The sequence below is a fragment of the Hippocampus bargibanti genome, linkage group LG14 (genome assembly GCF_051943395.1).
Source record: "Hippocampus bargibanti isolate YZ-2025 linkage group LG14, ASM5194339v1, whole genome shotgun sequence".
Classification (NCBI taxonomy): domain Eukaryota; kingdom Metazoa; phylum Chordata; class Actinopteri; order Syngnathiformes; family Syngnathidae; genus Hippocampus; species Hippocampus bargibanti.
In genome coordinates, this window is record NC_142747.1 from 6,593,203 (window position 1) to 6,619,046 (window position 25,844).

Consider the following 25,844-nt stretch of genomic DNA (forward strand, 5'->3'; position numbering starts at 1 on the left):
TCACAGGTTTATACCATTCGTCATGCATGAAAAATTCGTAGAATTGCAACATCTGAGTCGCTTATGTAATATTCTTCGTTTGTGTAGCCATCGCAGTATTATACTCCCTCCTGGTGCCCAAGTTGGGTACAACAGAAGGAACAGCACAAAACTGCTGCACTTAATGAACACACACGCACACACACCATAAAATATAGCTTACTTTCAACCTTTTAATGTTGTGAAATATTCTAAACTATTCATATACAAATATGCAAAAAAACTAAATCTAATATATATATATATATATACAATATGAAACATATAACCTCAAGAAGAAGAAAAAACAAATGTGGTTTAAGAAACGATTGCTGCACTGTCCTTTCTGTTAATGGAGTGAGACTGCCACATAGTGGAAAAAAGTGGTCAAAGCATTGTATGATGAGAATCTTGTGGCTGTGCAGTTAAATATTCAACACACTGACACTATAGACAAATATGTTTCCAGAAATATATAAATTTCGGAATTATATTTTTGACTTTAAGCCAGGAAAAAATATGTGTTTATTTATATATTTTAACGTGCATTAATTTTATTTAAAGATGGTTCAAATAACAAGTGTTTAGTGCTGAGCTTATCACGCAACAAAATGAGTGCCAGTGGCGGCTGTAACTTGACCTTGGCCCTTCTGAAAAGCTATGACAATGGTGCCCTGTGCAGGGCCTCCTATCACGGTCCAGGCTCTTCTATTTATAAAGGCAGACGCGGTGCAAGAGGTCAGTCAACGCGAAGTGACACCAACTCAAGAACAGAAGGTGAGAAATATTTGCTCTTACTGCTCCAGCTGTGAATGTTTTGATGCAAAAATGTCTGGCAGGGAAAAAAAAAGATCTGTTCAGTTTTCATTGTCATTCAAACTAATGTTATCATCTATGCATCCTTTTTCTCTAACGGATTTGCTGTGCAGGGTATATTGTTGCTCGCTTTTTTTCCATCTTATTTAAATAAATAATGAAAAAGGGGTAACTGTCCTTACAATCTTCTATGCATATGACAAAATATGATTCCCAAATTTGTGCAATTCAACATACATATATATCTAATAAAATAGACCAAGAGGAATACCGTATAGTGACATCAACTTTATTCTATATATTTTGGTCTTTAGTTTGTATGCAGATTTTATATTTAGCATGTTGTTTTGCTTTAAAGGACAATCGACGTAACTTTTTTGTTTCTTAACTGACATCAGAAAAAACTTTTTAGAGCATCTAAAATACCCAAAACACGCAGTATGATATTTTTATTCAAAGGCAAAACACCAATAAAAATGACTTAAAGTGACCAAAATCTGCAAAAAAATTGAGCTGCGAATTGGGCATTTTCAAAAAGTCCCGCCCCCAGTTCGTGACATCACGCTAAGACGTCTGGCATTGCTAGTGAATCAAAACAATGGCTTCAGATTCGGAGAATATGCTTTCTTGTTACACACCCAGTTATGAATATGATTCAAATAGTTCTGAAGAGGAAAGCACACAAGTTTGCAATCGATTAAAGATTTTTTTCTGTGTCATTTGGAGGCAAACGGGCAGGGGGAAATGCCGCAACCAAAAATGGCGACCAGCTCCCCTGAGGAATGAATCAGCCAGTTTCCACAGGCTGATAAATTCCTTCCATGGAGCTTGGACGCCATCTTCTGGCGGCTTTTGGGTGCAACATCAAGGTTTTCAGACAAACCGTACAGCAAAATACATTGACGTGATGGACTGCCACAATGTGTCTTTTTGTTGGTCGGGTGGTGCGGGGGAGTCCTTTCATGATGTAACGTGAGGACTCGTCACCAACTCAAAAACAAGACTTCCTGAATATTCAGCGCGAGTCTTAAAACGTCAAATATAGCTATATGCGGTGGAATCTTTGTAAAATACGCTCAGTAGAAGTCATTTGAAGCCATTTTACAAATTATGGACACAACTTGTCCGGCGACGTCGGTTGTCCTTTAAGTTCAATTAAATTTGAACTTTTACTAAAAGTATAATGTACATGAAAAACATCAACAAAAGCATGACATCCCAAAATGTTAATTTAAAATTGGATATAGGGTGTAGTTTTGTTCTCACCAGTTTCTTGCGTGCTGTTTTCAAATTTGCCCTCAATAATGGAGGAAAAAAACTGGAGATAGATAAAAAATACATAAATAAAATAAAAAAGAAAAAACACAAAAGAGTTTCCTTGTTCTTAAATATAATTGTGACTGAAAAGCAGATGAGACAGCTATCATGGTCTGAAAAGCACAGGCTACGATAGCATTGCTAGCAAGGTGAAGTTAAATGCTACATTAGCTAACCATCACCAAAAGAACTGAAAAATTGCCAAAATATGTTTTTTGTTTATTTGTTTTCTCCCCCAGACTACACATGCTTTATTTTTGTGTTTTGTTTTTTGTTTGGAATAAGATACAGCACATCCACCGTAAGGAACATTTCTCAATTGTAAGCAGTCAAATCAATCAAAGTTCGCGAAAAATAGCTAAATTGAGTTGAACAATGAAACATTTGTACTTTTCACATCACACCTCTGCAGTTTAGCCAACCCACTCGTGTTCATGTTCAGGAGGATGCCCGCTGTCCGCCACGAACACTGCGAACACTGTTACGCCGTTAACTGCCAGGCACCATCTTGGCTCTCCATCGGTTGCGCTGTGGTCCGGTGTCCAAACGACTGCGGCGTCTCCCTTCACGCCTGCAAAGAGGCCGAACATCGGCTGCTGTGCCCCAATGAGACGGCTCCTTGCCTCAACGCCATCTACGGCTGCCCGCTGAGCATGCCGCGGCATCGGCGGGCCCGTCACCTGGAAGTTTGCCCCGCCAGCGTGGTCAGCTGCTCTCAGGAATGGAACCGCTGGCCCATTCCCGACAACGGCCCGAGTTTCTACAAGAACGTGTCTGGACAAAGTGAACTTGACGTCGCCTTGGCGTTGAAGGATCAACAGCTGCTGTTTAAGTCAATCAAAATGAAGAGTGTTTTTCCAGAGCTGACCATGACGGATCCCAAAGATTTAGATGTTGGTGTCACAAGTGAAGAATCAAGCTTAGCATCTGGTGGATGCGCACAAAATGGCTGCGCGGAGGCACGAGAAGTGGAACCAAATGACGTGATGAGTGACGCGTTGGACATGGAAAGACTTGACAACTACAACTCGTGGGAGAAGATATTCACCAAGGAGATGAAGGGTTGCGAGCAAACGAGCAAAACTGAAGCTAAAATGGTTGAGAACGGAACCAAAATGGAGTCGCCTTGCGAACGTTCCTCGCATGAGAACGGAGCCTCTGGTCTGGCTCCGTGGCAGGACGGCGTTTTGGAGAGGTTGAGCAAGGAGGCCAATATCGGCGAGTACAACATGTACCTGGTACACAACGGAGCCATGCTCATCAACTTCGGACAGCTCGCCGCTTGCACCCCGAGGGAGAGGGACTTTGTTTACGGGAACCTGGAACCCATCGAGGTCAAGTCGGTCCGTTCTTTCAACATTCCCAGCAGTTATCGAGCCAAGCGCTGCCACCTAATGGACCCTAGTCGCAAGGTCAAGGTAGTTCATCAGAGCGTCGACACGGCAGATCTCGACGTCTCCGAAGAGGATCTCCCGAAATCCGATGTGGTGGACGCCACGCTACTGTGCTGTCTGGAGAACGAATTCAAAGGACATCTCATCTCCGAGAGCACCGGTTTGGACGGCCTTTACGTCAACGTCGGGACGCAAACGTACAACTTTGTTTCGGCGCCGTTCCCAGCAGAGGCGTCACTGGCCAACGTCATCGTTGGCAAACCGCCACGTCTATACATCGACACGGAATCTGAGCCCGTCACCAGGCGACACAATAAGAGCAGCTCGGCCTTCAGTCACACGTGCGGCCTCGTCTTCCGCCGCGACGAGTACCCATCGCACTTCAGGAACGTGCATTCTGACATCCAGGCCGGCCTCGGGGGCTGGTTCCTGCAACGTTGCCCCCTGGCGTACCTCGGATGCACTTTCGCCCAGACTCGCTTTCACCCAGGAGGTCAAATGGCTGAGGTGAAATACCACCACGGCGTTGACAGGCTGGTTGTCCGGCCAAATGTCCCGTGGGAGCTGTTTGAGGGTATCAAAGGGTCTCATCACCCAGACTATTTGAGTCAACTGCCGCTGGAGATCCTCCAGCAGGTCGCCAGATACCTGGACACGTTCACCTTATCGCAATTGTCACAGGTGTCGCGTCCAATGAGGGAATTTTGCGCAACCATGTTGTCAACCAGAGGAATGGTCTCCCTCAAGTGGGAGAAGAAGACATACACCCACGGAGGGAGCTCCTGGAGGAGCCGAAAAAAAGTAAGTATCCATAGTCTGTGCATCCATTTTTTTGGATTTCTTATCTTCAAGGGTGCTAGAGTCGATCGCAGGTGAAATTGGACTGGTCGCGGGCCGATCGCATTGGCTTGTTTACGCAGATTGTCACTCACACCAAAATGGGATTGCCCTGAGAAAATTCTCGCGAGCAATTCCACCAGAGAATTCAAATCTGGATCGTCCAGAGTCTCGCTAATGACTCAACCGCATTGTCTGTTTCCCTGTTTGGATCGCATCGTCACTGACTATTTCGTTGTTAGCTATCAGTGGAAAATGTCAGCCATATTAAACAGCTGCCACATTGAAAACACCAGCCAGATTGTGGGCACGCCTCTGCAACAATACAGTCTATGCTGGGTGCATTTCATCAGTACACTATTCCTGACCTGAGTCGGTCATGTTTAAGATATTCACAAACAGAACACGTCATTCAGTTGAGAAACTAAAGTATTGGGATGTTTTGGTTCTTAAACTGCCGTTTATCACATTAGTCTTTCACATTTGTAACTTGTTGCACTGTGACTATAATAAGCATGAAGTACTGGTGACTCTTGATAGGATTTAAAGGACAAAAGCGGTCTATTTAAATATGGAGGGAGATCACAAGACAGGCACTATGCGTTAGGTGATGTGATGCGAATGGCTTGACAGCAGGCCAGTGAGGCGATCATCCATGGAGACAGTACGTTGATAACACGACGTAGCCGACAGCTGAGCATGTGATCCTGAATGAAGGTCGTAAATTGTCGTACGTTTTCAAATGGACACAAACAATAACACATTGTACACTAACGCGACCTGGTTCACAGTTGGGAAGTAGATGTTTCTGGGATCTATAGTAAGCTTGATGTCCATTTTTTTCTTTGGTAGGCAAAATACTTTTCGTATGTGTAATTTTAAAGGACAACCGACGTCACTTTTTTGTTTCTTAACTGACAGCAGAAAAACGTTTAATAGCATCTAAAATACCCAAAACACGCAGTATAATATTTTTATTCAAATGAAAAACACCAATAAAAATGACTTAAAGTGTCCAAAATCTGCAAAAAATTGAGCTGCGAATTGGGCATTTTCAGAAAGTCCTGCCCCCAGTTTGTGATGTCACGCCAAGACGTCTTGCATTGCTGGAGAATCAAAACAATGGCTTCAGATTCGGAAAATATGCTTTCTTGTTACACATCCAGTTATGAATATGATTCAAATAGTTCTGAAGAGGAAAGCATACATGTTTGCAATCGCTTAAAGAATTTATTCCGTGCCATTTTGAGACAACATTGGGGGGAAATGTATCACCCTAAAAGAGGCAGAAAATGGCCTCCAACCTCCTGTGAGGACTTAATCAGCCCGTTTCCACAGGCTGATAAATTCCTTCCATGGAGCTTGGTTGCCCTCTTCTGGCGGCTGTGGGTGCAACACAATGTTTTCAGACCAAACAAGTACAGCAAAATACATTGGCGTGATGGAAGGACTGCTACAATGTGTCTTTTTTTCGGTCAGGGGGCATTCCTTTAGTGACGTCACTGTCATGATCTGGTTGACGACCAACGGGGGGCGCTGTCGCCCCCGCCTACACCTCACAGGTGCTGGTCGTCCCGATCAGATTGGCGACGTCAGCCCTGCCTGCAGCCTCGCAGGTGCTGGTCATTATAATCAATGGCACTTAAAAGGACACCGGGCACGATCATCCGGTGCCGATTCATTGTTTGTTTGCTGCTTGGTCGCAGCATGCATTGCGTACGTGTTTGTTTAACCTTGGCGGACTTTTACACTTGGTTTTCTTTTGCTACTTTGTATTTTTTCCATTCAGATCATTTTGATGTTTTACATTTTGTTACTGCTGACCTTTATTTTAATACAATTTGTCAAACAACCTCCTGCTCCCTCCTGCCTGCTTTTTGGGATCCGAACCCGCCATCACCACCTCGCAAACCGTGACAGTCACGTACGGACTCGTCACCAGCTCAAAAACAAGACTTCCTGAATATTCAGCGCGAGTCTCAAAACGTAAACTATAGCTATATGCGGTGGAATCTTATTAAAATACGCTCAGTAGAAGTCATTTGCAGCCATTTGACAAATTATGGACACAACTTGTCCGGAGACGTCGGTTGTCCTGTAAATGTTATTGATCACAGTGTACATTGGTTTTAACTGTGTCTCTTTGCATTACGCTAATTCAGGGGGTCAAGTTTAAAAATATCATTCATTTAAAAGTCATTTAGTACTTGGGTGGTTAATGTTTGGTTTCCATAGAATTCAACAGCATTAGTGGACTTCATTTCTTCGCAGCAGGAAGCCACCATCAATTTAAACCAATTTTGTACAAGTTTAGTTTGGGGGTCACATGCATGTCTCACACGTGGACTTTATCAAGAATTAAAAAAAAACAGACTTGCTTGGTGTTCTTTCCTCTCAATTAAATGTCGGCTCATTATTTTCTCTGGCTTTAAGTGAGGCACAAACTAAAAATGTTTGATTTAACTTCTCCATTAAGTAGAACAAGGATTTGGGAGTACGTCTGTTTCGGGAATCCTTTATCAGAGTTTTGTGCTCCGCAGGTTTGGGAGTTTAGCTCGTTGTTTTGCCCAGTGGAACGATGGCGCTTCAACGACGTTCCTTCCATGGCGGACCACTTACGAAGATGCTCTTTCTATCAGACGGAGCCGCGGACCGAGCCGGTGTCTTTAAGTGGCATATTCGAGGTCAGCAGGGAGTCAAGTAATTAAAATGCAGGAATTACCAATGGTTCCCTCCTTTTATGTCTTTTTTTTCTCTGTCTCTGCAACTTATAAAAATGTGTGTACTCTTTCTCATATACCCTAAAATAGCTACTAATCACGACTTCCGGGTTTGAATGAATGCTGACGCGTGTGGCTGCCGCTGCTCACCACAGAAAAAATCTTGTGACTGTAAAGTGACCTTTAGAGTTTTGAAAGGCGCTTATTAGTGAAATGTATTATTATTATTAGTATAAAAAGCAAATTGTTGTGTCAATGATTTATGGTGAAGTCATTGATTTCGACTGTCTATTATCTTTGTATGCAGGGGGTGGAGCTAAATTGAGCCAAGCAATTGTGGCAAATTACCGACAGTCTTTAAATATGCATGTACAAAAACATTTTCGATGCGTGCGGCAATTATCACTCTGTCCACATTGGTCTGTGTATAAATTTATTTGAAGAAATAAAGACATTCATGGTTGAGATCATATTGTATTGATTCCTATGTGCCTAATGAAGCACTCCCGAAAGGTTTACATACCTGTCAATGTATCTTACCCACATTTTTTATACGTGTTTTTTTATTTCAAATAATGTATTGCGTACTACAACTTTTAGACGGGAAAAAAATTCTGAACCTATCTTAGAAAGACCATTTTGGCTCAAATCTAGTTCGTGTCAACTTTTGGTAGCCAATGACATTCCTGCCGCCGATCGCAACTATTGTCATTGCAAACCAGCAAAAGTAATTCTCAATCGTATGTTTTTTTAATCACTGCGTACGGTCGGATTGATAAAAGCATTAACGTGCATCTGCGCGATAAGATGTCTGCATTTGTGCTTGTTTTAGTGTTTTTTTTCAAATAATGTACAGCGCACAACAACCTTTATACGGGAATTGTAATCATGTATAATGGCAGCTATTTGCCAAGGTTGACAGGTATGGGTTTACATGGTTGTTTAATATCCCACTTGAGACCAAAATATTGGTATCCAAATAATTGAACAGGCAATTTTGAATAATATGTCTCTCGGGATGCAATAAGGTTCCAGTTTTGACTACAGTGGTGGCTCACACGCATCGGGGTTGCGCAACTTGCCGATAACTTGACGTAGCATCTTGTTGCAAAGCGCCGCGTACGGATTAAGCAGTACCGCCTGTTGGCGGGCAAACTCGCTGCCAAGCACCGCTGCATTACTGAAGTCCTGTTGCGCCTTGTTGTCTTGGCCCGCCAGCCTGTACAGCAGCCCCCGCTGCACCAGCGCCTGGCTGGCCGTCCTTCCCCGGCCCCCACTCAGTGAGATGGCTCGATTTAGGTCTTCTAGAGCGCCTGAGGACAGAGGGGATGATGTTTGGAGACCAAAGAATACAGATATATATTTTTTATTTTGCTGTTACAGTGCTGCAACACATACAGATAAACAATAAAACAATTATCACAGACATATATTCTTCATCCTCTGTGAAACATGACAAATATTCAGTAATTATTAACACTAGCCTCATTGTTTTTGTTGTTGGTAGTACCTTCCCTATTGCCCTGCAGTCGCAGCGTCTGCGCCCGGTTGTTGTAGGCCGACGCACGCTGGGGCAAAATGCTTATAGCCTGGCCAAACAGCTCAAGAGCTTCCTGCAAATCCCCCGTCTCGGCTGCAGAGACCCCACGAGTTTCCAAGACCTTCACATTCAGATCATTTTGATGTTTTACATTTTGTTACTGCTGACCTTTATTTTAATACAATTTGTCAAACAACCTCCTGCTCCCTCCTGCCTGCTTTTTGGGATCCGAACCCGCCATCACCACCTCGCAAACCGTGACAGTCACGTACGGACTCGTCACCAGCTCAAAAACAAGACTTCCTGAATATTCAGCGCGAGTCTCAAAACGTAAACTATAGCTATATGCGGTGGAATCTTATTAAAATACGCTCAGTAGAAGTCATTTGCAGCCATTTGACAAATTATGGACACAACTTGTCCGGAGACGTCGGTTGTCCTGTAAATGTTATTGATCACAGTGTACATTGGTTTTAACTGTGTCTCTTTGCATTACGCTAATTCAGGGGGTCAAGTTTAAAAATATCATTCATTTAAAAGTCATTTAGTACTTGGGTGGTTAATGTTTGGTTTCCATAGAATTCAACAGCATTAGTGGACTTCATTTCTTCGCAGCAGGAAGCCACCATCAATTTAAACCAATTTTGTACAAGTTTAGTTTGGGGGTCACATGCATGTCTCACACGTGGACTTTATCAAGAATTAAAAAAAAACAGACTTGCTTGGTGTTCTTTCCTCTCAATTAAATGTCGGCTCATTATTTTCTCTGGCTTTAAGTGAGGCACAAACTAAAAATGTTTGATTTAACTTCTCCATTAAGTAGAACAAGGATTTGGGAGTACGTCTGTTTCGGGAATCCTTTATCAGAGTTTTGTGCTCCGCAGGTTTGGGAGTTTAGCTCGTTGTTTTGCCCAGTGGAACGATGGCGCTTCAACGACGTTCCTTCCATGGCGGACCACTTACGAAGATGCTCTTTCTATCAGACGGAGCCGCGGACCGAGCCGGTGTCTTTAAGTGGCATATTCGAGGTCAGCAGGGAGTCAAGTAATTAAAATGCAGGAATTACCAATGGTTCCCTCCTTTTATGTCTTTTTTTTTCTCTGTCTCTGCAACTGATAAAAATGTGTGTACTCTTTCTCATATACCCTAAAATAGCTACTAATCACGACTTCCGGGTTTGAATGAATGCTGACGCGTGTGGCTGCCGCTGCTCACCACAGAAAAAATCTTGTGACTGTAAAGTGACCTTTAGAGTTTTGAAAGGCGCTTATTAGTGAAATGTATTATTATTAGTAGTATAAAAAGGAAATTGTTGTGTCAATGATTTATGGTGAAGTCATTGATTTCGACTGTCTATTATCTTTGTATGCAGGGGGTGGAGCTAAATTGAGCCAAGCAATTGTGGCAAATTACCGACAGTCTTTAAATATGCATGTACAAAAACATTTTCGATGCGTGCGGCAATTATCACTCTGTCCACATTGGTCTGTGTATAAATTTATTTGAAGAAATAAAGACATTCACGGTTGAGATCATATTGTATTGATTCCTATGTGCCTAATGAAGCACTCCCGAAAGGTTTACATACCTGTCAATGTATCTTACCCACATTTTTTATACGTGTTTTTTTATTTCAAATAATGTATTGCGTACTACAACTTTTAGACGGGAAAAAAATTCTGAACCTATCTTAGAAAGACCATTTTGGCTCAAATCTAGTTCGTGTCAACTTTTGGTAGCCAATGACATTCCTGCCGCCGATCGCAACTATTGTCATTGTAAACCAGCAAAAGTAATTCTCAATCGTATGTTTTTTTAATCACTGCGTACGGTCGGATTGATAAAAGCATTAACGTGCATCTGCGCGATAAGATGTCTGCATTTGTGCTTGTTTTAGTGTTTTTTTGTCAAATAATGTACAGCGCACAACAACCTTTATACGGGAATTGTAATCATGTATAATGGCAGCTATTTGCCAAGGTTGACAGGTATGGGTTTACATGGTTGTATAATATCCCACTTGAGACCAAAATATTGGTATCCAAATAATTGAACAGGCAATTTTGAATAATATGTCTCTCGGGATGCAATAAGGTTCCAGTTTTGACTACAGTGGTGGCTCACACGCATCGGGGTTGCGCAACTTGCCGATAACTTGACGTAGCATCTTGTTGCAAAGCGCCGCGTACGGATTAAGCAGTACCGCCTGTTGGCGGGCAAACTCGCTGCCAAGCACCGCTGCATTACTGAAGTCCTGTTGCGCCTTGTTGTCTTGGCCCGCCAGCCTGTACAGCAGCCCCCGCTGCACCAGCGCCTGGCTGGCCGTCCTTCCCCGGCCCCCACTCAGTGAGATGGCTCGATTTAGGTCTTCTAGAGCGCCTGAGGACAGAGGGGATGATGTTTGGAGACCAAAGAATACAGATATATATTTTTTATTTTGCTGTTACAGTGCTGCAACACATACAGATAAACAATAAAACAATTATCACAGACATATATTCTTCATCCTCTGTGAAACATGACAAATATTCAGTAATTATTAACACTAGCCTCATTGTTTTTGTTGTTGGTAGTACCTTCCCTATTGCCCTGCAGTCGCAGCGTCTGCGCCCGGTTGTTGTAGGCCGACGCACGCTGGGGCAAAATGCTTATAGCCTGGCCAAACAGCTCAAGAGCTTCCTGCAAATCCCCCGTCTCGGCTGCAGAGACCCCACGAGTTTCCAAGACCTTCACTTGCCTCAGCAAGTCCGCATCAAAGAGGCTGTCTGTGACAGGAGAGATAAAAGGCACTTTTGAAAATGTCAGCTAAATCTGTAAGATTACGATGAAAAAGATTACATGCAAAATTTCATAGAACTGAATTGTGTTGAACAATGTCATTTTTCTCTCGTGGCTTGGCCCTCAGTGGAAAACAATTGTCTGGTCCCTTCATCCAGGCTCACCATCGTCCTTTAATTCTTGCTCCTGGGCCAGGATGGGAACGTCTCCAAAGGGGGCGTTGGGCCTAAAAATGGCCTGCAGGACTGCTCGGTCATGCTCTGACGCCATTGCAATATATTGTGGTTAACAGAAACAGTCGAAAAAGCTGATTTGGACTTGGATTGCAAAAAGTGTAGCCAGCCAATCAGGGTTGGGGGCGGGAGAGGAGGTGAACTTTGAGCACCTATGTGTGTGGTTCACTGCAATGACACTGCATGGTGATGGGAAGCCTTTTAGAGCAGACAAAAAATACACTGGATGGATCGTAAATGGATATGAATACAAAGCTACCACACAATCTTTGTTCATCTGTCCACTGAATGAAAAGTTGAACTGTGTGACCAGTTTGTGTGACATTTTTTATTTGGAGGTGTGCTGTGGAATTTTTTTCCCTCCTCAAATGTAAAATACTGAACAGCAAACACAAACTTCGGCGGCCTGGATTTAATCGGGTTTTTGAAGCAAAAAATGAAACACTTGACCATTTGCTTTACTTTTTAAAACTTTTATACAATATTCATTTGATTCAATGCTTCTGTGACACACTCTATTGCTTTTCAATTTAATTTTATTTTCTGTATGTATCTACTTTGTCCCTTTCCCCTTAACTACTTATGATGTGGTTGTTTTACTTTTATTGTTGTATTTATAATTCATTATATCAGTTATATACCCAATCAATAAATACATGATGTGTTATTGCGTTCATTTGAAATGTACAAATATTGAAAAACTTATGAATTTCCAATTAATATCATGTTATATAATTAATTAATTAATAATGTTAAACGTGAACCTTTGATGCTTTATAAAAAAACTCAACAAAGCTAAACACGCGTGGTATTTTCATCATTTACCACTAGAGAGGAGCATTGTACTTCATTTCGGCTGTGCTCCGATCGCCTCCCCTTGTGTTTAGCAATTGTGTACGTTTATAATTTTTTTAGCCTTTTACGGACATAATTATCCTTACATCCATTAACCGAGCCAGTTAACATCACAAGTGTCGTTCCAGAGCCTACCCCAGCTGATTTTGAGGAGACGTGTTCACCAGGTGACCTCTGGTGAGCATTTTTGAAAACAGACTACAGTGATACCTCAGCGTACGAACTTAATTGGTTCCCGGAATGTGTTTGTAAGGTGAAAAGTTCGTCTGCCAAACATTTATTTCCCATAAGAAACCATTAAAAATGACAATATTCCATTCCTAGGTCCCCATAAAACATACATTTCTACTAAATATACCTTATTTTATGTATAACAAATGTGTTATTGTATTTTAATTAAAGAAATAAACTGTACTATATAATAAAGTCGTTTTATTTACCTTGCCTTAAAATTACACAAAATATACCTTATTTTATGTATACATAAATGTGTTATTGTATTTTAATTAAAGAAATAAACTGTACTTTATAATAAAGTCATTTTATTTATCTTTGTGATGGTCGTTGATGGTGTTGCCTCTTGATGATATCCGAGTGAAGTTGCCGCGCTTTCTCGGTGATAATACCCTCACTCATGCGGTCATCTGCTAGCTGCTTTTCGTTAATCCAAATCAACAGAAGTTTTTCAACCTGTTCTATTGCCCGAGACTGTTGCTTGGACAACACAGAACCACCCTTAGCCACACGTAGCAATGGTCGACTTAGCGCACTGGTCACTAAGTCACACAAACGCACACCTAAGTCACACAAACGCACACCTCATTCGTGTTTTTCAATTATCTTCTTCCTCTGCTCAACCGTAATTTTCTTTTGTGTCCTCTTCGGCTAAACCAGTAATGGGCAAACTACGGCCCGCGGGCCACATACGGCCCGTTAGGCTTTTCAATCCGGCCCGCCGAACTTGCCCAAATTATAGTACAAACAGTGTCTAAAACTCATGACAAAAAGCTAGCGAACAACAGGGCAGATAACTGAAAAGTTGCCTGCCCCATTTTTCCCAACTTGAAGCAAAATGAGACCAATCCCAATAAGAAACATTGTCACAAAGTATAAAGTTTTTTTTTAAAATCAAGAATGCACCAACTACAAATGTTGCCTTGCTTAATTTACGTCAAATGCGCATGGCTGTTAATTTTGCTACAGTAGTCGATTGTCATTGTGGTGCACAATGCAACGTTTGCATTGATTCCTACGAGCCACTAAGCCCCTTTCATAAGTCTCACGTACACTTTACAGTCACGGTTTAATGTAAATTTACGTTTTGTAGCGTCACATATGTTGTTAGCTTCTTTTGAATCTTTCTTCTAGTTTGAGGTTCTGTGCATCTATTTTGGAAAATGACATGCAATTGCACGACTTTGTAACGCTTGCGAAAGTCCGGAAGAAAGAAACAGGCTTCTGATTGGCTGCCGAGCCGAGTATGCAAATTTCAACTGCAGGTAGTCTATGTTTGTGTGCTCGGCGACGGTACACGTGTATGGTGTATATTGCCTGTGAAGGCGAGAGCGTCAGTGAGGAGTTTGTTGAGCGCGCGGTCAGGACAAACCATCTATGATTTGGCGGAATTTAACACAAGTAGGTATTATTGAGCTTGAATATTTCGTTGTGTAATAATATGTTTTGAATGTTGAAAGTGATTCCATTTATCAATAAATGTTGATTTCTTTGCCCCTTCGATGGAAACTTAAAAACAGACGCAATCTTGATAAATCACAGTGCATATGTTATTTTAATCTATTTCCATTTCCTCCTCCAAGTATCTGCGAAATAGTCTGTAAATGCCATATCTTGCATATTCCTTGAGACAAATTTATTAACTGATCAGGGATATTTTTCACATTTGAAAGACAGTTAATAAATTGGGTTGTAGTGTTCTTACTGTGCTTGTACACACTACATTTAAAGGACAACCGGCACCATTTTTTGTTTTTGTTTCCCACTGACATCAGAAAAACGATTTATAGCATCTAAAATACCCAAATCAGGCAGGCTGATATTTTTAGTTAAATGAAAAACACCAATAAAAACTTCAAAATGAATCCGGAAATGGTCAGTTTCAGAAGGTTCCACCCCTCTGTTCGTGACGTCACGCCAAGACGTCTTGCCTTGCTCGAGAATCAAAACAATGGCTTCAGATTCGGAGAAGATGTTTTCTTGTTCTTGTTCTTCTGAAGAGGAAAGCATAAATGTTTGCAATTGATTCTAGGAGTCCTCCCATATCAATTCGAGCCGTCAATGACAGCAATGTAGCACCCAGAAAAAGCAGAAGATGGCGCCCAAGCGCCGTTGGAAATGGGCTGATTTGTCAGCTGGGAATTTGTGTCAGCGAATATCAAATAGTTGTCTTGGTGCAACTCACAACGATTCACCATGGCGTTATTTATGTGTTTTCCTTCTAATTTCGCCATCAACACGGATCAACACGGATTAACACGAAGTTTTCAGACCAAACAAAGTACCCAAAATGCATTGTATGTCGCTTTTTCGGTCAGGGGCGGTCTTAACGTGACGTCACATGGGGATCGTCATCAACTCGAAAACAAGACTTCATATATTCAGCGCAAGTCTTAAAACGTAAACTATAGCTATATGCTGTGGAATCTTTGTAAAATACGCTCAGTCGAAGTCATTTGAAGTGATTTTATAAATTATGGACATAACTTGTTCGGAGTATTTCCGGCCCAAACACTCCCTCCAAATGCTCCTGGCCCGGCCCCTCTGTCAAATTTTAGAACCCAATGCGGCCCGCGAGTCAAAAAGTTTGCCCACCCCTGGGCTAAACACTAGCCTGTGGTGGTTTTTTTTTTTGTCCCAAAAAAGCAAAAGTATCCTCTCCATAACCACATCTGCCTCGTCTGCACTGAGTGCACTCAAATAAAGTGGGTGTGGCAAAGTAGCCCGGCAGCCACGGTGGCGTTGTTCGGTCGTGTGTTTTGGCGTTCTTCTGCCGAAAACTAGTCTGCCAGCCATTGTGGCACTCCGTGTGTTTCCACATAACTAGTTCGTATGCCAAGATTATATTCGTGCAAATGTAATGTTTGTAAGGCGAAAAGTTTGTTAGCTAAAGGGTTCGTTAGCTGAGCTATCACTGAACTGGCATTGGCAAGTGCTCCCCCCACACACACATCACAAAAATTTCATTGGAGGTAATTAACTTCAAGGGGGCTCCTGTACTCAAGCAAACAATGAGACTGTTATATGATCTGAAGTGCCCTCAAAGAGGCCAGACGAAGAGTGATCCCATTCCCGCACCCGGGGGTAGGCGTAGGCGTAGGCGGAGTCCAACAAACCGGACCGCCGGCAGCCCGCTGCAACTCCTGCCAGAAAATGGTCGTTATGAGTATCCTCATGCCACCAGAAACTCATCTGGTAAGAGTGAAGATGGTGGATGTGTGGACTGTGCACCCACACCCTCACCTTAATCTCTACCTTTGTGCAAGCTTCTTGCCCCAATCCCCCCACCCACCCCCCCATGAAAACCCAAAGTCCTGTGGCAATGTGGAATGGCGGTGGGCACAGGCCAAGGATGTGGCTGGAAGTGCCTAGCCAAACCATGCACACAGGCGGCAATGGAGTGATGGTCGTTGATAGTGCGGGATGGAGCTTCCAATGTGTCTGAGCAGCTCCATACTGATCACCCCTGTGATGGGGAAGGACCTGGAAAAAGTGGTATAAAAATTGTCTGCTGTCCACACTCCGGACGGTAAACTGAAATCGTCGGAGCATCGCCCCTGCGGTCGAAACTTCAAAAAACGAATCACAAAAAAACTCAGCATTGCTTCGTGGAATGTCCGCATGCTGTTGGACCTGGCTCAAACCACTGAGAGGCCCCACCGGAGGACAGCACTTGTAGCCATGGAGCTCGCAAGATACAATATCGACATTGCAGCCCTCAATGGGACCAGACTACATGGAGAAGACTCCCTGACAGAGATTGGTGCAGGGTATACCTTCTTCTGGAAAGGGGTCCCCGCAGGCAACCACCGTATCCATGGAATTGGTTTTGCTGTGAAGTCCCAACTGCTGCAATGCATTCCGGAATCCCATATTGGCATCAATGAAAGGCTGATGACCTGGCGCATTCCCTTGGCAAAGGGACGCTACAGGGACACTACACTCATCAGTGCTTACGTACCAACTCTGGATGCCAACCACATTGTCAAGGACGAACGAGTTCTACAGAGATCTGGACACCATCCTGCAGAAAACTCCGGCCACGGATAAGCTCCACATCATGGGAGATTTCAATGCTAGGGTGGGCATGGAACACCTTCTGTGGAATAAAGTTATTGTCCAGCATGGAGTGGGAAAGATCAGAATCAGAATCAGAATCAGAATCAGAATCAGAATCAGAATCAGAATCATCTTTATTGCCAAGTATGTAGAACACACAAGGAATTTGTTTCCGGTAGAACACGCTGCACTAGTATCGTCGTCAAAAAAAAAAAAAAAAACTGCTAAGTGGCACTATACAGTTCCATTTTGGCTACTGTTGAACACCAATGGCCTTCAGCTCCTCTCCCTCTGTGCAGAGCATCACCTGGTCATTACTAACGCCATGTTCCAAATGAAAGACAGGTTCAAGACCACTTGGCAGCACCCCCGCTCCAAACATTGGCACCTCCTGGACTCTGTGATTGTCCGTCAGAAGGACATACAGGATGTCCTTATCACCTGTGCCATGCGTGGAGCTGAGTGTTGGACTGACCACCATATGGTCAGATCCAAACTCCTTATACGCATACGTCCCCGTCGTCCAAGGACCAATGGAAAGCTCTGCTGCACAGCACTGACCAACTCCACCATCAAAGCCAACCTTCAACGTCTCCTTGCCGAAAAACTCGACAAGATCCCAGAAGACCCGGTCTACTGGCAAGCTCTGCGTCAGGCTATTTACAGCCCAGCCTCAGAAGTGCTTGGACAGTCAAGGAGAAGACACCAGAATTGGCTCGATTCAAACTCGGATGAAATACAGTCAATTCTAAAAGCAAAACATGAGGCCTACAAAGCTCTCCTGTCCTGTCCCACATCTCACACCCGGAAAGCATTACCGAAGCAAGGGCAGCAACCCAGCGGGCACTCCGTGTCATGGAGGACACCTGGCGGTTGCAGAAGGCACATGAGATCCAATATCTGGCAGACTGTAACAACACCCAGGGTTTCTACAATGCCATCCAAGAACTGTATGGCCCTAGAAAGCGAAAACTTGCTCCAGTGCAATCTGCTAATGGCTCTGTGCTCCTTAAGGACCGCCATGAGATCCTTGCTCGCTGGGCAAACCATTTCGAGACTCTTCTCAACACCACCAACCCCGTCAACTGAAAAATTCTGGACAATCTTCCAGACCTGCCGCCAATCACGAGCCTCGACACCCCACCATCTTTTTCGGAGACCAGGCAAGCCTTAAGAACAACAAAAGTGCTGGACCTGATGGCATCCCTGCGGAAGTTTACAAACACGGAGCTTATCTCCTCACGCGCCGTCTGCACCTCCTTATACATAACATATGGGAACATGGGAAGCTCCCACAGGACTGGAAGGACGGCAACATCATTGTAATCTACAAAAAGAAAGGAGACAAAACAGCCTGTGGGAATAGCCGAGGAATCTCTCTCCAAAATCTCTCCAAAATCTCTGTTCTCCAAAATCATGCTCAGTAGGCTGGTCAAGCATATCTCAGAGTCTGTGCTTCCAGAAACGCAGTGTGGTTTCCGGAAGACAAGATCCACCACAGACATGATTTTTGTATTAAGGTAGCCTATGGAGAAGAGCAGAGAACATAGCTTGAACCTCTACATAGCCTTCATAGATCTCAACAAAGTATTTGACACCGTCAATCGTGAGTTGCTATGGAAACACCTCTCCAAACATGGGGTACCACCCAAGTTTCTTTGCATCCTCCAGCAGCTGCATGACGGGATGCAAGCCAGAGTACTCTTCCGAGAGCTCCAGTCAGAGCTCTTCGGGTTGAAACCTGGGGTGAAGCAGAGCTATGTCTTGGCTCCAGTGCTCTTTAATATCCTCCTTTCTGCCGCCACGTGCCTATTTCACAAAGGCATCGGACATGAAGATGGCATCCGGGTGGAGTACCGCCTCGATGGAAACCTCTTCAACATCAGACGGCTCCAGACCCACACAAAGACAAATATCTGCCACATCTGCGAACCTCAGTATGCTGATGACTGTGCTGTACTAGCTCACAGCTCAGAATCTATGCAGCATGCTCTCAACACCATTTCTAGCTTGTACCAGTCTTTTGGTCTCCAGATCAACATAAAAAAAACAGAGCTCATGTTCCAACCTGTGTCTCCAACTCCCACACCACCCAGCCTTCACATCAATGGCATTTCACTAAATATAGTGGATCATGTTACTTACCTTGGCTCCACTTTGTCCTCAAATTGCTCCCTTGACATTGAAATACACAAACGTATAAATAAAGCCTCGTCATCGTTTGGTCGTTTACGCAGCAGAGTCTTTATGAACTGAAACCTGCGAATTGGAACCAAGACTGCCATATACAACGCAGTATGTCTGTCCACTCTCCTCGATGGGGCAGAAACATGGACCACATACCGCCGGCACATTACTACCCTTGAGGCCTTCCACATCCGGAGCCTGCAGAATATCCTTGGCCTGTCCTGGGAAGATCGAGTTCCCCACTCAGAAATCTTTCAGCGCACAATGTCTATCTGCATGGAAGCGGCAGTTGCAAAGAAACACCTTCAGTGGATTGGACACACGATCCGCATGCCCGATCACCGCCTGCCCCGCCAAGTCCTCTATGGACAGCTGAAAGACGCAAAGCGTTCTGCAGGGGGGCAAAAGCGACGCCTCGAGGACTAGACCAGGGACCTCCTCAAAGGAGCCAAAATCACACCACGCAGCTCGAAACTTTGGCCTCCATCTGACAAACCGGGCAGACCACTTGTGCCAGGATAGTCTCTGAAATACATCAAATCCACCAAGACAGACAATTAGAGAGACGCATTAAACGGCACCAGTGGGCGGCTGGTACCCCCCTGCCATTCGGCCTCCCATGTTCCATCTGCGGACATGTCTGGGGCTCAAGGATTGGGATGAGAAATGGCACCAGCGACACCATCGCTACACCCCCCGCCCCATGCCCCCAACATCCCCTCCCTTGGAGCAAGCCTCATCATCACCTATGATGGACAGCTAGAAGTAAAAAGTTCGTATGCCAAGATTATATTCTTGCGAATGTAATGTTCGTAAGGCGAAAAGTTCGTTACCTAAATAAAGCGTTCGTTAGCTGAGCTATCACTGTACTGGCATTGGCAAGTGCCCCCCCCACCCCCCACACACACACATCCCAAAAACTTTCATTGGAGGTAATTAACTTCAAGGGGGCTCCTGTACTCAAGCATACAATGAGACTGTTATATGATCTGAAGTGCCCTCAAAGAAAGAAAATAAGTTATTACGGGTGACAGACAGTTTGGCAGTGATTGAAACCTTGATGTTTTAAACCTTCAATCAGCCTATGGCTAATTTCAACCAAACTCTTTGAAGCCAGGTTTGACGTTTCAATGTAGAATTTCAAGTCAGTTTGATGATTTGAAAAAAAGGTTTCAGGCTTGGGTTCCCATTCCAAATGTGAATTTTAACCAGAGTTCAATCGTGTGACATTAGTCACCTCACATCTATTGTCTGTCCTTGAAAAGCTTGCATTTGTTCCATGATCAGTCACGTCTGCCGTACTCTATATATAGTGCCCTGAGCAGCCCCCATTTGAATGGAAGTCAAATAAGACAGTCTACAGATGATTCATATGCGAGTGTGACAGACCGTACATGCAGCTGTGTCATCACACTCTTATTTGTCAGCTGTGTCCCAGTTGGAGTGACCGAGGATGAGAATCCCGCTGAACTTCTAAGGACTGGCTGACATGACGGATGGAATTCAGGCTACACCCCCCCCCCCCCCCAAGAAAAATAAAAGTCTGTCTTCATAAGCAGCTTATTCCATTTCGGCAGTGACTCCCTTTGAAGTGTGTGGATCGTTACCTCCGCCAGGGGTGAATACAGTGCTAGAGACTGGATTACTGTTGAATTTAAGGAGTAGCACATGTGCTCGAGTGGTGGTTCCCAATTTTTTTAATGGGGCCAAGGCGCACATTTTACATGAGTGAAATTTCAGAGAACACCACCAAATAAAAATGTCACAAAAAGCACTGACAGATAACTCCCCACAAAAAAAATATATTCTTTGCACAACAGTGACTGTTATGCTGATGATTTTGCAAAAAGTTGTTTTCTTCTACAAAATTCCAACAATGCCAATCAATCAAATATGATTTTGTTGGTAAAAAATGTATTGACAACGAATCACCAGCATAACAATTACACCTTTGTCACACATTTAGTAGAATTAGTAGTAGTATTGAGTAGCGTGTGTAGATGCATGCCACGTCTGTGTGTGTGTGTGTGTGTGTGTGTGTGTGTGTGTGTGTGTGTGTGCGTGTGTGTGCGTGTGTCTCCACGACTGTGCCTCCATTATATCCACATATCCGTTTTCCTGACCGCTTGATCCTCATTAGGGTCGCGGGGGTGGTAGAGACTATCCCAGCCGTCTTCAGGCATGAGGCGGGGGACACCCTGAATTGGCTGCTTGCCAATCGCAGGGCACACAGAGACAAACAACCAGTCACTCTCGCACTCACACCTAGGGACAATTTGGAGTGTTCAAGCAGCCTGCCAAGCTTGTTTTTTTGAATGTGGGAGGAAACCGGAGGACCCGGAGAAAACCCACACGGGCCCAGGGAGAACATGCAAAATCCACACAGGGAGGGCGGATTGGGTCTTGAACTCACGTGCATACCACTCGACTATACCGGGCCGCCCCATACATTATACGGTATATCATTTGAAATGTAAAGTTTGTCTTTTTTTTGTGACTCTCTGCAGTAAAACAAAGACTTTGATGAATCACAACCTTGATGGTAAACTCATCCAAAAGACACTCAATAACAGTTTTATTTTAAACATTCCCCGTTTGATAAAGAAAGCTCAGCTAGCCGCTTAGCTTAGATGATTTTTTTGCCACTCTATAAATGCATGGCAATTGGCGTCAATATTGATCAGTTGATCTCAAATATTTTTGCCACCAACTTGTGGCACTGACGGAACTGTTTGCTTGTGCGTCAATGATTCCACGACTTTTGTTGTTCATAGCGTGCCTGAGTCCGTCTCTCACTCGCGTATGTCACTTTTCTGACAGTAAGGAAAAATTGTGCCATCTTGTGGCACATTAGGCAATGAGAGCAAACGCTCGAGCAGTTTTGAGAGTCCTGAATATTGAACTTTAACTTTTTTGTTTCTTAACTGACATCAGAAAAACGTTTTATAGCATCTAAAATACCCATAACACGCAGTATATTTTTATTCAAAAGTCAAAACACCAATAAAAATGACTTAAAGTGTCCAAAATCTGCAAAAAAATTGAGCTGCGAATTGGGCATTTTCAGAAAGTCCCGCCCCAAGTTTTTGACGTCACGCCAAGACGTCTTGCATTGCTTGAGAATCAAAACAATGGCTTCAGATTTGGAGAATATGCTGTCTTGATACAACTCCAGTTATGATAATGATTCAAATAGTTCTGAAGAGGAAAGCATAGATGTTTGCAATTGTTCACTCTCACACTCACACCTAGGGCCAATTTGGAGTGGTCAATCTGCCTGCCATGCATGTTTTTGGAGTGTGGGAGGAAACCGGAGGACCCGGAGAAAACCCACGCGGGCCTGGGGAGAACATGCAAACTCCAAACAGGGAGGCCGGACCGGGACGCGAACCGGCGACCTCTGCACTGTGAAGCCGGTGTGCTAACCACTCGGCTACCGGGCCGCCCTTCAGCGTGAGTCTTAAAACGTAAAATATAGCTATATGCGGTGGAATCTTTTTAAAATATGCTCAGTAGAAGTCATTTGAAGCCAAATTACAAATTATGGACACAACTTGTCCGGAGACGTTGGTTGTCCTTTTAAGACAGAAATGGGTGTAAATATTCACATTTTCACCTGCCTCAACTGAGTCAAGTGTTGTGATGGCAGGATGCACTCGAAAAACTGCTTTCTGGTCGTGTGTGTGCGTGTGTGTTCGTATGTGTGTGCGCGCGTGCGCGTTCACGCAGGTCTTTGAAAGTAGTACTTCGCACACTATTAGAAAGGGAAATGAGCTCAAGGGGGAAATCCAAGGAGACTTGTTCACCTGCTATTGCCTCAAAAGCGAGTCGCAGCTCGGAAGCTTATTTAACAGTTGATGTCCCGCGGTTGTAACACTTTACACGGGGGCGGAATTTGGAAAATGGAAAGGTATCATGGCGAAAAAAATGGAGACCTCTGCGGATTACGTTATGCCTGGTCAATTTCTTTTCTTTGTGCAGTGCGGCTTGGAAACCAAAGGGTGGCGCACTCACACTGAGCCTTTGGAATGTGGTCTTCCGGAATAAGTAAGTCTACACACGCAGGCGCACACGCAGGCGCACACACAGGAACACACACACTCACTCACTCACTCACTCACTCACTCACTCACTCACTCACTCACTCACTCACTCACTCACTCACTCACTCACACACACACACACACACACACACACACACACACACACACACACACACACACACACACACATGCACACACACACACACACACACACACACACACACACACGCACACACACACACACACGCACGCACACACACACACACACACACACACATATTTGAATAAAACATGGCTCTCCTGTTAGCCTTCAGCAATACAACATCAAGATGTGTCTGGGTGAGAGAAGCCATTTTGTCTAACTGGATATACACTGCATCCCTATATCACATTTTTCCCCATGTAGTGTACACATGAAGTGTCACATTCTCGCTGTGCTGACAATGATGAATCACTAGAACACATGAATTACCTGAAATAAAAAAAACATGCTTCTTTATGTCTCTTTGGATGCAAAAGCCACAAGCGTCAAAAGTAAAGCAGAAAACAATACAACTAAATATAGTAAAAATATGAAGTATGATTTTTCTATGTGAAAAAATCAAGCAAAAATTCAAAGAATTTGTCAATATTGAATCATTAATGATTTAAACCAACAATGTATTATGAATAGAAATATGCTCTGCCTTCCCCCACGAACTCTCACATATTGTTTGTTTGTGAAGCTCCAAAGTCAGCTAAAGGCTAAGGAGCTGACCTCAGTGCTGCTCCAATTCATCACCAAGAGCCATGCGATGACTCACAATGACACGCAGCAGTGGCCGTTTGAAAATGGCGCCTGGGTTGGGGAGAGAAAGACAAAGCCGCTTCATGAAGTCCAGATATAATCCTGAAGCACTTGAAGGTACCGCCTCGCGAAGCAAAAGATGGCTGATTTTTTTCATACAAATATTTACTGTATACAGAGACTGGTTAAGCTCCACATCATCCTACGTGTCACAATTACATGCCGATGCTGAAAAGAAATTGTGGTGTGCCACAGGGGTCAACTTTCAGTCCACAGATTCTTCCTGATTTTACACCCTAAATAAATTGGTGTTATATCACCGTCACAGTATGTGACGTGCGCTCGAGTGCTAGGAGGCAGACCTCGAGCGACGGACTTTTGGTGTTAGGGAAGGACCCGAAATACACGGCGTGACAGGCTTGGGTGGATAAAGAGTCTTTACTGGAAACAGCATCAAATAATAACAAACAGGGATGAGTGAAGGAAGATAACTGAATGATAGCAGACCTGGCAACACGGACGTGGAAATGGCAATGACCAAGAATACTCCGACAGAAGACGGTAGTGAGCGGCAGACAGATATAGGCAGAAGGCACAATCAGTGAATGACAATCAGCTGTGGGAACCCAGGTGAATGATGATTGGAGGGGCCGTCTCCCAAGAATGTCGGAGGAGGTGACAGGAGGGGCGGGGCGCGCCCCGGATGGCAGCGAGATGTGACAGTGCCCCCCCCTCAAGGGACGCCTCTCGGCGGCCCCCCAGGTTTGGATGGGTGAGCCGCATGGAAGGCCCGGGTGAGGGATGGGTCGAGGATCCAGGCCCGTGGGACCCATTGACGTTCCTCAGGTCCATAGCCCTCCCAGTCGACCAGGTACTGCACTCCTCTGCCCCTGCGCCTGGAGTCCAGTATCTCCCGCACGGTGTAGACTGGTCCGTCGTCCAATATCCGGGGGGGAGGTGGGGGGGCGGGCGTGGGGGCTAAGGGGCTGGTCTCCACTGGCTTGAGGAGGGAAACATGAAACACGGGGTGGATCCGCATGGTGGGTGGTAGCCGGAGCCTCACCGAGACCGGGCTGAGGATGGCCTCGATGGGGAAGGGACCCGTGAAGCGTGGGCCCAGCTTGGCCGAGGACCCTGCCAGCCGAAGGTCCTTCGTAGATAGCCAGACCTCCTGCCCGACCTGGTAGCTGGGTGCTTGCCGTCGATGGCGGTCTGCCACCCGCCGGTTCCGGGATGCGGTGCGTGACAGGGCGTCCCTGGTCTCCTTCCAGACTCTGTGGGCCCGTCTGAGGTGATGGTCGATAGACGGGACCTCCACCTGGCCTTCCTGTGTGGGAAATAAGGGCGGCTGATAGCCACAGGCGGACATGAATGGGGACCGACCTGTGGCTGCGGAGACCAGGGAGTTGTGGGCGTACTCCACCCAGGGTAGGTGCAGGGCCCACGACGCCGGGTTGTGGAGGCACACGCACCGGAGGGCCGCCTCCAGGTCCTGGTTCTTCCTCTCCGTCTGTCCGTTGGTCTGGGGGTGGTACCCAGACGACAGGCTCGCCGATGCCCCTAGGGACCGACAGAAACGCTTCCATACCTTGGACACGAACTGCGGTCCCCGATCCGACACGATGTTAGTCGGAATCCCGTGGAGACGGACGACGTGGTTAACCAGGAGTTGAGCCGTCTCGGTGCCAGACGGCAACCTGGTTAACGGAACGAAGTGGGCCGACTTGGAGAATCGGTCCACTACGGTGAGGACGACCGTCTTGCCACGGGAGGGGGGGAGGCCTGTCACGAAGTCGACGGAGATGTGGGACCAGGGTCTGGACGGAACCGGTAGGGGCTGGAGGAGTCCGGCCGGGGGCTGATGGGAGGCCTTTCCACGGGCGCAGGTCGGGCAGGCCTTCACGAAGAGGGTGATGTCCCTCCTAAACCCCGGCCACCAGAACCGTTGGGCGATGAGTTGGATCGTCCTGTTGACCCCCGGGTGGCAAGCTATCTTAGATGTGTGCCCCCAGATGAGCACCTCGGT

The 25,844-nt window shown here is 44.9% G+C and overlaps 3 protein-coding genes and 1 pseudogene across 5 annotated transcripts; 1 reads left to right on the forward strand and 3 right to left on the reverse strand.

Moving 5' to 3' along the window:
- The first annotated feature begins 692 nt into the window (after window positions 1-692).
- LOC148888111 (F-box only protein 40) lies at window positions 693-7,400 on the forward strand. 2 transcript variants are annotated; one of them, XM_089014440.1, is made up of 3 exons: window positions 693-795; window positions 2,594-4,346; window positions 6,923-7,400. In XM_089014440.1, the coding sequence occupies exons 2-3, from the start codon at window positions 2,598-2,600 to the stop codon at window positions 7,088-7,090; spliced, it is 1,917 nt and encodes a 638-aa protein (XP_088870566.1). In that variant the 5' UTR covers window positions 693-795; window positions 2,594-2,597; the 3' UTR covers window positions 7,091-7,400. The 2 variants fall into 2 exon arrangements, with proteins under 2 accessions (XP_088870566.1, XP_088870565.1); XM_089014439.1 differs by lacking the exon at window positions 693-795 and having other exon boundaries at window positions 2,546-4,346.
- A 627-nt stretch (window positions 7,401-8,027) lies between these two features.
- Window positions 8,028-9,591, reverse strand: LOC148888112 (tetratricopeptide repeat protein 36 pseudogene; annotated as a pseudogene). Its single transcript, XR_016117215.1, has 3 exons — window positions 9,451-9,591; window positions 8,613-8,763; window positions 8,028-8,415 (listed from the first exon to the last, which is right to left on the reverse strand). The product of XR_016117215.1 is annotated as a tetratricopeptide repeat protein 36 pseudogene (transcript).
- Window positions 9,592-10,159: 568 nt separating this feature from the next.
- Window positions 10,160-11,735, reverse strand: LOC148888113 (tetratricopeptide repeat protein 36-like). Its single transcript, XM_089013829.1, has 3 exons — window positions 11,585-11,735; window positions 11,219-11,407; window positions 10,160-11,021 (listed from the first exon to the last, which is right to left on the reverse strand). Exons 1-3 carry the CDS (start codon window positions 11,688-11,690, stop codon window positions 10,750-10,752), a joined length of 567 nt encoding a protein of 188 aa, XP_088869955.1. The 5' UTR covers window positions 11,691-11,735; the 3' UTR covers window positions 10,160-10,749.
- A 12,506-nt stretch (window positions 11,736-24,241) lies between these two features.
- Window positions 24,242-25,443, reverse strand: LOC148888114 (uncharacterized). The gene is made up of 2 exons (XM_089014497.1): window positions 25,407-25,443; window positions 24,242-25,340 (listed from the first exon to the last, which is right to left on the reverse strand). Exon 2 carries the CDS (start codon window positions 25,185-25,187, stop codon window positions 24,552-24,554), a length of 636 nt encoding a protein of 211 aa, XP_088870623.1. The 5' UTR covers window positions 25,188-25,340; window positions 25,407-25,443; the 3' UTR covers window positions 24,242-24,551.
- Window positions 25,444-25,844: the final 401 nt, after the last annotated feature.

Coding starts and splice junctions, on each gene's coding strand:
- LOC148888113 (XM_089013829.1), bottom strand. CDS start 11,690: ATGGCGTCAGAGCATGACCGAGCAGTCCTGCAGGCCATTTTTAGGCCC. Junction 11,408..11,584: donor GCAAGAATTAAAGGACGATG/GTGAGCCTGGAT, acceptor CTCCTGTCACAG/ACAGCCTCTTTGATGCGGAC. Junction 11,022..11,218: donor ACTGCAGGGCAATAGGGAAG/GTACTACCAACA, acceptor CTCTGTCCTCAG/GCGCTCTAGAAGACCTAAAT.
- LOC148888111 (XM_089014439.1), top strand. CDS start 2,586: ATGTTCAGGAGGATGCCCGCTGTCCGCCACGAACACTGCGAACACTGT. Junction 4,347..6,922: donor CCTGGAGGAGCCGAAAAAAA/GTAAGTATCCAT, acceptor TGTGCTCCGCAG/GTTTGGGAGTTTAGCTCGTT.
- LOC148888114 (XM_089014497.1), bottom strand. CDS start 25,187: ATGTCCGCCTGTGGCTATCAGCCGCCCTTATTTCCCACACAGGAAGGC.